The sequence below is a fragment of the Geotrypetes seraphini genome, chromosome 3 (assembly GCF_902459505.1).
Source record: "Geotrypetes seraphini chromosome 3, aGeoSer1.1, whole genome shotgun sequence".
Taxonomy (NCBI): domain Eukaryota; kingdom Metazoa; phylum Chordata; class Amphibia; order Gymnophiona; family Dermophiidae; genus Geotrypetes; species Geotrypetes seraphini.
This window is the reverse complement of record NC_047086.1, coordinates 324,927,463-324,940,388: the sequence shown is the minus strand read 5'-3', so window position 1 is coordinate 324,940,388 and position 12,926 is coordinate 324,927,463. Positions and strand designations below refer to the sequence as shown.

The 12,926-nt window shown below is 41.1% G+C and overlaps 1 protein-coding gene across 3 annotated transcripts in view; it reads right to left on the bottom strand.

The window, feature by feature from the left end:
• Positions 1-12,926, bottom strand: part of CFAP61 (cilia and flagella associated protein 61) — a 481,993-nt gene that overhangs the window by 455,958 nt on the left and 13,109 nt on the right. For all 3 annotated transcript variants that reach the window (XM_033939263.1, XM_033939265.1, XM_033939264.1), the window contains exons 3-4: positions 5,341-5,494; positions 1,204-1,280 (exon numbers count right to left, since the gene is read on the bottom strand). In XM_033939263.1, coding sequence (XP_033795154.1) covers positions 1,204-1,280; positions 5,341-5,494 — 231 coding nt within the window. The remainder of the gene's footprint in view (positions 1-1,203; positions 1,281-5,340; positions 5,495-12,926) is intronic.

The window sequence follows — 12,926 nt, the reverse complement described above, 5'->3', positions numbered from 1 at the left end:
CCAAGGGGAACAGACTCCAAACCTCAAAGAAGCACCAGCAGGCTAGCTTATCAGGTACTCCTGGGGGTTGCGCTGTAAGCTGCAGTGTACCCTTGTGGAGTTTGTGTCCTCTCCCAGGCAAATAAGCCCCAAAAATGGGGTCCTCTGGCACCAAAGCCTCGTGAAAAATAATAAACATCGAACAGAGAAGATCAGAACACAACTTCTCAGTTCACTTGCAGAACAAAAAACTGAAGAGGGCACTATACTCCACTGGTGAAGGAGGAGGAGCTGAAAGATATGATTGATACCCTTCTGCAAACAGTTTGCAAGAACATACTGATCACATAATGTACAGACTCCTGGGTTTATGTAGCAGAAAACCCCCTTATATTGTATAGCGAGCCCTCCAAAACCCACCCAAAACCTGCTGGACCCAACTGTACACCACACCAATAACCCTTATGCTTTAAGATGTCACCTATATGTACGTACAGTATGCAGAAGGCTCACATATTCTACCACAAGTGTAATAGTTAGAATGGAGTATGGGCCTGAGTCCCCAGCTCTGTGGTTTACTACACCAACCACTAGGCTACTCCAGGAACCTGCTTTGTTGCTCTAATAGGACTGCCCATAACATCTGAAGTGGTCATACAGACGGGTACAATATGTACTATTTCATTCACATCTTTGGGGGGGGGTAAGTGACCACTGGAGGTGTGTTGAGGGGTCATGCTTACATCCCCTCTAGTGATCATCTGGTCAATTTGGACACCTTTTTGGTACTTATTCATTGTTAAAACAGGTCTAGCCCCAAACAGCCAAACAGTGCCCTGGACATATTCCAAAATGTTTGATTACTGCACTAAAATGTCTAGATCATAAGACCGCCCTAGTCCCACCAAGACCATGCTTCTAACACGCTCCCTTGAGATTTAGATGCACTGCAGATGAACAGCACAGAAATCCATCTAAAACATAGTTTAGAAAAATAGCGAATACGAAGGGTTTGGCAAGAAAAATATTCATCTGCCCCTTTATGCCACTTTTTGGATGTTTTTCCTTTTTGGAAATGAGCCCCCTAATAAATCTATTGGCATGGTTTACATCAATGTTTCCTCATCTATCTCGCTCAACTCTGGGTTCTAACTTCACACTACAGAATTAGACAGAAGATAACTATTGCTTGCATCATGCCACTATTTTCTACATGAATCTCACCTTACAATTTCTTGGATATAGATAACTGAATTGTAATCCTTTGCCACATAAAGATGCAAAAACAATGTGTTCAGGGGCTGCAAATAATCAAGGAAAAAAATGTTAAGAAAATAATTCTTAAGAAAGTAAAGAGAAGAATTAATCACACAGATTTCCCTTTGTGTTAGGACAACCACTAAAATCTAATATTCTTAGCTCCAAAGGATGCTGAGTGCACCATGGTTCATTCGAAGAGCCACTGAAAAGTTCTCAGCACAATCAACAAAGCTGGGGCAGTCTCCATTGAGAGCTATATTCTTAGTCCAGCAATTTTCCACTTTTTTCATTCTATATTTTTCCAACAGAACGAATAAAGTGGAAAATCACTGGACTAAGTGTATAGCCCTCAATGGAGACTGCCCCAGCTTTGTTGATTGTACTGAGAACTTTTCAGCAACCCCTCATAGCAGGGCTGCTCTAAGAAACCACAGCAAAGGCAGAAACTCATAACAAACCAAGAACTCACCACGCAAAAAAATACCTTTTTCTAACTGGATTGGCTATAAAATTAATATACCAACATTTCTCAAATCACCATCTCTGTGTAATTTATAGACATATATACTGTATATACTTGAATATAAACCTATCCTAATATAAACAGAGGTAACCTTTTTCCCCCCAAAAAAAGGGATAAAAAGGTTGACACGAATATAAACCAAAGGGTAATATCTAAGTATCATAATGCTCTCTCTCCTTTCTCCCCACCCCCCTCCTGGCACCAATAATCTTACCTTCCCCAAAGTGTCCTGTTCTGTCCTGTCCCAGCCTGGTAGCAGTAGCAACAGCTCCAGCCTAGCATCAGCAGCCCTAGCCTCAGCCTGGCAGCAACAGCCCCAGCCTAGCAGCAGCAGCCCTAGCCTCAGCCTGGCAGCAACAGCCCCAGTAATTGCAGGCCTCTCTCGGGTCTACTTTAGGCCCTGGTGGTTTAGTGGTGAGCCAGGAGAACAGCAATCCCTTTTATGTCCTGTCATGGCTGGTTCCACACCACCCTGTCCCACACGCTATACCCCCGTTCCCACTTTTTATTATCCCTTGGGGCATATGCCATGATGTAGTGTAGATGTAGTAGTTCTATCTCTCTTATCCTGTAGTCGGCCCTCACGCTGCTGTACTGTCTCTGAAGTTCTAGATGTTGCAGCTCTCTCTTTCATATTCTGCAGTCAGGCCTCACACTGCTGGACTGTTTTTAGCCTTTGATTGCACTTGGCCAATTGCCTTACGTTTCCTTGGAGCCATTGTTACAGCAATGACAGCACAGCACAGTGTGACATCGTTCCCCAAGCTTCACACAATTGGTCAAAGCAGCTCCATCTAAATAAAATACAATGTCCGCATATCAATCCAGCAGTGTGAGACCTGACTGCAGAATATGAGAGAGCTGCAACATCTAGAACTGCTTCAACTAATAGCCAATCTGTCGATCAAATCGGGAAAGATTCCGGAAGACTGGAAGGTGGCAAATGTTACACCAATCTTCAAGAAAGGTTCGAGGGGAGATCCGGAGAACTACAGACCGGTGAGTCTGACCTCGGTACCGGGAAAGATGGTAGAGTCACTGATAAAGGACAGCATCATTGATCACTTTGACAGACATGGGCTGATGAGGACCAGTCAGCATGGTTTTAGCAAAGGCAGATCGTGTTTGATGAACTTGCTGCACTTCTTTGAGGAAGTAAACAGACAGATAGATAAGGGCGATCCGGTCGACATTGTATATCTGGATTTTCAGAAGGCGTTCAACAAGGTTCCACATGAACGACTACTTCGGAAAATTGCAAGCCATGGAATCAAGGGTGAAATACTCACGTGGATTAAAAACTGGCTGGAGCATAGGAAACAGAGATTGGGGGGGTAATGGACAATACTCGGACTGGAAGAGCCACAGGGCTCGGTGCTTGGACCCGTGCTCTTTAACATCTTTATAAACGATCTGGATATAGGAATGATGAGCGAGGTGATTAAATTTATGGACGATACGAAGTTATTCAGAGTAGTAAAGACGCAGGGGGATTGCGAAGATCTGCAATGTGACATAATCAAGCTCGAGGAATGGGCATCGACATGGCAGATGAAGTTCAACATGGATAAGTGTAAAGTGATGCATGTCGGTAACAAAAATCTCATGCACGAATACAGGATGTTCGGGGCGGTACTTGGAGAGATCTCCCAGAAAAGGGACTTGGGAGTTCTGATCGACAAGTCGATGAAGCTGTCCACACAATGTGCGGCGGCGGCAAAAAGGGCAACAGAATGCTAGGAATGATAAAGAAGGAGATCATGAACAGATCAGAGGTTATCATGCCGCTGTACCAGGCCATGGTACGTTCTTACCTGGAGTACTGCGTCCAGCACTGGTCGCCGTACATGAAGAAGGACATGGTACTACTCGAAAGAGTCCAGAGAAGAGCAACTAAGATGGTTAAGGGGCTGGAGGAGCTGCTGTACAGCGAAAGATTAGAGAAACTGGGCCTCTTCTCCCTCAAACAGAGGAGATTGAGATGGGACATGATCGAAACATTCAAGGTACTGAAGGGGATAGACTTAGTAGACAAGGATAGGTTGTTCACCCTCTCCAAGATAGGGGGAACAAGAGGGCACTCTCTAAAGTTGAAAGGGGATAGATTCTGTACAAACGTAAGGAAGTTCTTCTTCACCCAGAGAGTGGTAGAAAGCTGGAACGCTCTTCCAGAGGCTGTTATAGGGGAAAACACCCTCCAAGGATTCAAGACAAAGTTAGACAAGTTCCTGATGAACAAGAGCGTGCGCTGGTAGGGCTAGTCTCAGTTAGGATGCTGGTCTTTGACCAGAGGGCCACCGCGTGAGCGGACTGCTGGGCTTGATGGACCACTGGTCTGACCCAGCAGTGGCAATTCTTATGTTCTTATGAATAACTAGGATGCCGAAAACAGTCAATGCTCCCAGGATGAAAACAGGGTTCGGAGTGGCCCAGAGGCCAAAAAATGAAAAATTGACAAAAATAAACCAAAGTTGTGTAAAATTCTGGAATACAGTAAAAACAAAAAAAAAATGAGGAAAACACTGAACAATAAGTACAGGAAGGCACAAAAAAGGGTTTGACACACTGAAGAAAAAACTGAAGCCACAGCTTCTCAGCGCCATGGAAAACAAGGAACTGATCAGCACATGTACAGTATGGGTACTGCCTAAAAATTTAAAGTGACAGTGCACTTGGTAGTGTTCATACCGGGTTCTGTGGATGATGTCACCTACATGTGAGAATATTATGCCTGCTTGTCCTTGGGGAAACATACATACACACAAACATTGTCACACACGTATGCATATGCATCTCTATCTCTACTCTTTCCCCCCAATCAGGGACACACATGCATACAATTCCGTCTCCTATCAAAAAAACATGCACTCTTTCCTGTGATGTTGTGCTGTGCTGTTGTTTTTCATTTGCTCATTCAGTCAATGTCTGACTCTCAACATCATGTAAAGTTCTTATAATTTCTACCAGTTAATTCTCAGCTTCCAACCCCCTACCCCCCCCCACACACACACACGTCATCCCATTTCTCTTTTATTTCTACCCCTTATCAACAACCCCAACTAGTTCTCTACAAGGTTTTGTGCAGAACTCATCTTCCTTCATAGCAGCTCAGCCCCTCCTTCCTGTGACTACTGTAGTTTTTCCACAGGCTAGATCCTGGGAGATGGGAAGATTAGAGAACTAAACTCTGAAAAATAACCAGACGCTTTAGCTATTATTCAGGTTTTGAAAAGAGTACCTTACAAATTTGTAGAATCCTAAAAAAATCCAGACTGTTGGCAAGCCTCAGTACATCTGATACAACACCTCTAATTTTCTGGGCTATAAGTATGTGCCTAGTTTGGATGGATGAATGGATGGATAGATAGATAGATTTCTTTAAAGTGTGAGAGACTAGCTGTCAGAAGTCTCAGAGCTTATAAAAATCTATTACTGCTCAGGCTCAGTAGACTTTTACCAGTAACTCTTATTTTCTGCTATCTCCCATTAATACATGCGCGTTAAGCTCTAGAAATGTCATAATGTTATATAAAAATATATCAGATAGTGACAGCAAACATGCAATGGTTCATACTTACTGTGCAGGTCTGGCAGTTTTCATAGTTGTTATATAACCAAAACTCCCACTTTGCCTGATCAGCAACGTTCCAGTTGGGATAATCCAGAAGTGTGGCATGGGCAATGACCTCGTTATGTTCATTACTGAGGGTCACGGCAAGGTTTGACTTCTCACTGTGACAACATTAAAATTCAAAAGTGAATTTAGCTCACACAGTAAGTGCGAACTAAGATACTCAACAGATAAAAGATAACAGAGGTATCAGGGTTGTGGAGGTGTTTCAAATGTATTTCACTGCCCCAGCATTTATCCCATTGTCCTACTAACTTTTAGAACGCTAATTTCCAGTTTTCAAGAACCCATTTTGAACATGAACTTTTGGTACTCCTTGATGAGTTCTCAGAGCAGTCCAAGCTCAAAACTATGACCTTTTAGTGCCTTCCACAAAGAGGAAAATTTGAAATGCAAAAGATTCTACAGTGTGAAGTTCTGTTTTAAATTGGGTAAGACCACTACAAAAACTTATGAAATATTGAAAGTGGCTTATGGGGAACATGTCATGAGCCGTGGAAGGTGGTCAAAAGTGGTCATGAATCAGTGGAAGATGATTTGCAAACTGGAAGAACATCAACATCAACTGATGATGATCATGTTGATCAAGTGAGGGTTCTTGTGCGTGTTAATCGGCAATTAACTGTTAGCAGAGGAATGCAACATCTCCATTGGTTCATTCTACCAGAGAAGTTGGGAATGTCTCGTGTTGTGGCAAAGTTTGTTCCACGATTGATGACAGACGACCAGAAAAAAGCAATGACAGCTCTTCCCCAGCCACCATACTCTCCTGAATTGGCTCCTGCTGATGACTACTTGTTTCCTAAACTTAAATACATGCTGAAAGGAAAGCGATTTGACACCATTGAAGACATAAAGCAAAATTTGACACAGCAACTTAGGGAGGGGGAAGTACTTTGAAGGGGACCCGATGGAATAAGTTGTAAGACTATTAAATACATTTTTATAAAATCAGTCCTAGAACTTTTTGAACAGATCTCATATGTGCACAGGTACCAATGAACTTCTCTAATTTAGTCCATATTTTCAAAGGGAAGCTTTATTTATATGAGACTGACTTCTCCAGAGACACCAAAATGTAAACAAGTGCATGCACTCTCTAGCTCTCTTTTCTAGTGGTGTGGGTATAAACAGGTCAGGGGCATTTATTAAAGATGTGCCCAATGTGCGGCAGTGGCCAAAAAAACAAACAGGAGGCTAGGAATTATTAAAAAAGGGATGGTTAACAAGACTAAGAATGTTATAATGCCCCTGTATTAGTAGAATAGATTTATTGATTTAATAATTACATTTGATTAACCACTTTTCCCTTACAAGATGTTACAATCCATCAATAAAGGGTTTTAAATGACAATTTGAACTTGTTTTCATGCTGCCACATTGCCTGATAGAAATGTATTAATTTTATTACCAAACTGTAAAGGAATTTTTTTGTCAAATTTTTACTTTTAAAGTATAAAATAAGAGGAGCCGATGCTTAACGACATGTTGCCTTATTGGCTAAAAGTACCTGACTTTTAATTATATATTCAGTCAGTGTGTCTGAGACTCATTTGATTAATTTGTTGTGTACAATGCCAGTTCACAGGGTAGTTACTTTTATTACCCACAGAAAAATGCACAATTGAAGTACTGCACAAGATCAGAGTACCATGACCCTGGGAAGGCCATTTTCCAAAGCCATTTAGCTGGCCATTGTGATTCTCTGTCCAACTGAAAGCATGCATAGTCCTTTCTATGGTACATATTATAGCAGGGTTAGAAAAGGTATTCCTTTGTGTTTAGTTGGGAGAGTAAAACAACATACCTACTAGATATTTTGGAGCTAATTGCTACGTGACCCCATAGGGATAAAATAGGATGCACTGCATTTAGCACGCACAAAACTTTAGTAAAAGGGCCCCTTTGAAATATATGCACCTCTTTAAGCAAAGCTCAGAAGAAAAAATGGATGGCTGACACTGTAAATACATCTTTATCTTAGGTGAGACCTCCATTCTGTTTGAATTTATCCTCCCCCAGTACTTGGAAAAGGATCAACTAATGTCAAGGATTGTTTTAGATGTCAACCCATATTGAATTTGCCTCTTTTTTTTTTTTTTAACATAAATTGAAACATATCTGGTGGTTGGTGGGGCTTTTGAACTTGCACAAGCAGATTTGGGGAGAGGCTTTGGTAACAGAATAGCTCCAAACAGGTATTCTGAATGGTAACTACCAGCATTTAGACAGAAAGGAATTTTTTCTGCTGGTGTCTTTAGATTCATCTCATCAGCATTTGATGGTTGATTGTAACCTATTAATAGTTGGGCTGAGCAGCTGTACTTAGGGAGAAAGATACTTATTTGGCTTAGATCACTTCTGAGGGGAAGAAATTTTAAAGTTAAATCTAATGGCAAATTTTTCATGTCTGAGCTGTGGTGGTCAGCTCTGTTGCTACTCTTATTTAATATACTCCATCAAACCACAGAATGATTAATATGAGCGTTTGGCTTTTTCTTCTTTGCTTATGCAGATGACATTCAGATAAATGCACCTTTTGGATATTGATTACAATGTGCTAAACGTTCCTACTCCTGCATACATTGAATTTGCCCCCTGTCAGAGTCAACTTCACCAATATTCTTGGAATCAGATAACCCACTAGTGCTGCGTGCGTCTGGTAGCGCTATAGAAAAAATTACTAGTAGTAGTAGTAGTAGTAGGAAAAGAAGTAGCAGCTGGTTGTATAGAACTACTGACAATGGCATTTTCTGCCTCGATTTTGGCTGCAAACTTACTAAATCATTCTTCTTTTGCTCTCTTTCTATCCTCTTTCTTTGGAAGTACAGTGTCAATGCCGGCCATGCTGCATGATGAAACATCTTGCCTCTGCATGATTAGAAATTGTCTGTCTTCTTCAATTTTTTGTGACTAATGCATCACTGGTAGCAACATTAAAAAGATGGACGAGACATTCTTTAAAGACTTCTTGATTCACCAGATCACATTCGTTGCATCTGTTCTGGTTCTTTTTTAGCTTCTCATATTCATCATAAAGCTTCATCATTATGTGAATCCCTGAGTCTGAGTGTATCTGCTGATGTGGTATTCTTGCACGCTGTTAAATTTCCAAGACTTTGAACATGGCCAGATGAGCTGCCTCTTTCAAAGCAGCCTTTTTGTCAGTGTGTAAGTATATCATTAATCAAAGAACATCTCCATTGGTTGGAAGAAGTAAACTGGACAGTGCATCAGTGCCCTTCCCTAGTAGCCATACTGCTTCTAGTCTTTGACATTTTTACTTCTTAGTTTTTATCTTAAAATGTGAGATCAACTCAGTTTTAAACTGCCTAATTATCACTAAACTAACTTTCTGCTTTGCAGCAGTTGTTATTATTCAAATAACAATAAAATGTTGTTGGCAAAAACAGCTTCAAAGAATAGCTATTTAGCATCCAATCAATATTAAGTAAGTAACAGTTTCTAACCACATTATTATGAATAGCCTGCCACATTAGGAGGATATTTTAGGATCATGAGCGACCTCTAAATTTGTCCCAAACTATTTCAAATTTTAACCATATCTTATCTACATGAGGTAGAACATATTCAGACTTGTGGAAGCATGTTCTGATAAGGCTGAATATTTACCATAATCTTATGGAAAACCCTACTATATAAGCTATTTTTTTTCTTTTATTTGCATCTTTGTTTTCCTCACTACTCTATCAGCTTCTCTTAACTTTTCCAGATATGGTCACCTGTCTTTCTCTTTCTGAGATCTCTTGAAGTTTATGAAGGTTAACTTCTTTTTCCTTATCTTTTTATCTACTACTTTTGAGAACCAAAGCAGTCTTCTTTTTCTCTTACTCTTATTTACTTTCCTTACAAAAAGGTTTATTTCCCTTACAATAGCTAATTCAGTTTTGCCTACTACTTTCCTTGAGGTAATCCCCATCTGAACAAAGTTAGTATTTTTGAAGTTTAGAACTCTCACTTTTGAATTAAGTTTCTAAACACCTATCTTAATATTAAACTACACTATGGGCCTCTTCTATCAAACTGCACTAGCAGTTTGTAGCTCGGTGACCCGCGCTGCTCCTGACACTCATAGAGTTTCTATGAGCATCGGGAGAAGCGCAGGCCATTCAGTGCAGCTCTCTGCACTAAAAACTACTAGCACAGTTTGATAGAAGAGGCCCTATATGGTGATCACTGGATGCCAAATGATTACCCACTATAACATCAGAAACCCGCTCCTCATTCATAAGTTCAGCATGGTCCTATCCTACATGGGTTCCATTACTAAATGCTGGGATAGCTTCCCTGTAAAGAATCCAGGCTCTCCCTACTTCTACAAGACATCACAATAGGATATCTGGCATATTACAATCATCTGTTAGTAGTACTTCCCCTTTCAGAGCTATATTATGAATGTCTTAAATATATGTCTATTTCTTTAGTCTGTGAAGGAGACCTATACATTATACTCATTTTTTGTACTAGCTTTTAATATTTCACCAGATAGGGAAAGATGTACTGATGTAGGACAAGAAATATATTATAATAGTTATTAATGTATTTTTTTTTCTTTTTTAGGGATGCATGTGTCTAAGACTGTCCTACTGAAGTTATGGAGTTCCTTTCTAGTACATACATTTTTTCTCTTTTTTTAATAATTGTAAACCACCAAGATCTGATAAAGTTTGGTAGTACAGTATATAAGATTTTTATAAACTAACACATCCTGGCTTAGGTGTGAGGTTCATTCCTATCATGGTATGTGCAAAACTAATGTCACAGCTATACTTAAATTGTTAGAACCCTCACTGTGACATTAGTTCTTGTTACCTTTTATACTGGAATATGGAAAACTAACTCATTGACAAAATTGCTTCCAAGAAACAGCCAAGTCAGACCCTTGCTACAGTTGCCAGCAGGCTTACTACTGGAATTTTGAGTATCCCCACCTCAAAGATGAGTCCTGATAACCTGAATAAGCATCATAAATAAAGCCCCGACATTTCTAGAAAGATATTTAATACCTTACTCCCCATTTAAACCTTTAAGATCAGAGGATAAAGCCCTATTAATAGTTCCTTCTTTTTTCAATAAACTGGTACTATTATACTTTAGGGTAGGACGTGGAGGTTCACTGAAATATGTGGGCACTTGTTTCCCATCCTGTGTGTATTAAACCTATGCCTGATTTTATTTGCAGTTTTATTTTTTTAATATTGTATTTTATACTGCCCTTTTCCCTAATGTATTACCGTAATGTCTAATGTATTAATGACTAATAGTATTCTATGTGATGTATGTGGATTTTATTATTTTATTTTATTTGTTATTTATTGTAAATCGCATTGAAATAAGATTTTGCGATCAAATCAAAGAATCTATTAAACTTGAAACTTGAACTTCTTAGACAATCCTATGAATAAACAGGATTAACCTCTGGATTTCCTGGTAATAGGCAGAACTACTGAGATTGAAAAACCCAGGACCAGATCAGTGAGTGAGCATGTTAATCCCTTCAACATCTGACTGTAAAGTGAGATAAAATGTGCAGGGATACACATGTACACAGCCAGTTTGGGGAAGCCCAAACAGCTGAGCAGCAGGGGAAGCCCCAAAGCAGCCTCCTGCCACTCAGCTGTTTGGGGCTTTTTTTAAAGGCACAGATGTGTGTGTGTTACACACCACAGGGGAGGGGCCTTAGACTCCTCCCTCTGTATCCCAGGATGCACAGGCAGGGGGCCTAAGGCTTTGATTGGCTCAGACGCCCCATGGGAGGGGCCTTAAGTGTCTGAGCCAAACAAGCCCTGCGCTTCCCAGTTCGGCTCTTCAACTGTAGAAGTAATTCACCTTCGCGTTCTTGGCTAAGAACATGAGATCCATTTCCTGTCTTTCCCAGCACTGCACAATGGGGCTGAATGCTCTCTGGGACAGGAACCACTCCCCTAGATCCAGAGTCTGCCTGTTTAGAAAGTCGACCTGGATATTCTCTACTCCTGCCACACGGGCTGCTAGGAATGCCTGTAAGTGAGCTTCCACCCACTTGAGCATCTGTGCCTCAAGGTACAATGGGGTGCTTCTGGTGCCTCCCTGTCTGTTCACATAAGCCACCATGATGGCATTGTCAGAGAATGCTCTGACCGCCTTTCCTACCAGGAAAGTCTCCATTGTTGTCAATGCCAAATGAATGACTCTCAGTTCCAGATGATTTATGGACCACTTGCTTTCCAATGGCATCCAAAGGCTGGTTTTGGTCTTGTCCTTGAGTAGGCAAGGCTGGTTTTGGTCATGTCACCTATGAGGTAATTCTTAGGGGCATCCCCCTGGAGCCACCAGTGTAAACTGCTCCTTGCCTCCTTTGACCAGGGGAGCTTCATCTGCAGAGAATGTCATTGTGGGGACCACCTGGAGGAGAGGGAATCCAGAAGTGGAATATTTGCTCTCACCCATGGAATCACTTCCAGGGTGGCTTCCATCAATAATAATAATAATAATAACTTTATTTTTGTATACCGCATTACTATGGAAGTTCTATGCGGTTAACAGATGAAGAGACTGTACATTACAGCGAAGTTACACATTTTTTTTTGGCATAGCTACATTTACATTTTCGGCGACGCTACATTTGCGGTGAAGTTATTTTTCAGGTCGGTTACTATTGCAGTGAAGTTACATTTGTTGTAGGTTGCATATATATAGCGGAGTTCATACAGTAGTGTTACATACAGCGGTGATATATACTGCGGCGTTCAATAAAGCCGAGCAGAGGCATTAAGTAAGGGGGGTAAAGAAGAAGGGGTGATTAGTTGGATAGGGTGATACATTTTGTTAAGCCGTTTGGTGGCAGACAGGATTGGAAGAGTCGAGAGACTGAGGTAAGTCAAGGTCCGAGGAGGAGGCAAGGAAGAGGGGGGGAGAAGTTAGAGGAATTTATCAAAAAGGTAGGTTTTGATTGTCTTCCTGAACATTTGGTAGGGGGGGAATTGGAGATGAGTGCTGTGAGGCATTTGTTCCATTTGCTCGCTTGGAATGCGAGGGATCTGTCGAGAAATTTCTTGTAGAGGCAGCCTTTCAGGGAAGGAAAGGAGAACAGGTAGGTGTTTCGTGTACGAGAGGGGCCAGCGATTTCAAGGTGCTTGGATAGGTACATTGGGGAAGAGCCTGCTAGGGTTTTGAAGCAGAGGCAGGCGAATTTGAAGATGATCCTTGCCTCCACCGGCAGCCAGTGGAGTTTAGCGTAATAGGGGCTAACGTGGTCATATTTTTTGAGGCCGAAGATGAGGCGGACAGCAGCATTTTGAACTATTCTTAAGCGTTTGATGGTGTTTTTATAGGATCCCAGGTATATGATATTACAATAGTCCAGTATACTTAAGATTAGTGACTGGACCAGAAGACGGAAGGAGAGGTGGTCGAAATAGCGTTTAATGGTGCGAAGTTTCCAGAGGGAGTAGAAACATTTTTTGATCTTCGAAGGTCAAGCATCTGTCTAGGAGGACTCCAAGGATTTTTATGGTGGGGTTGATAGGATAG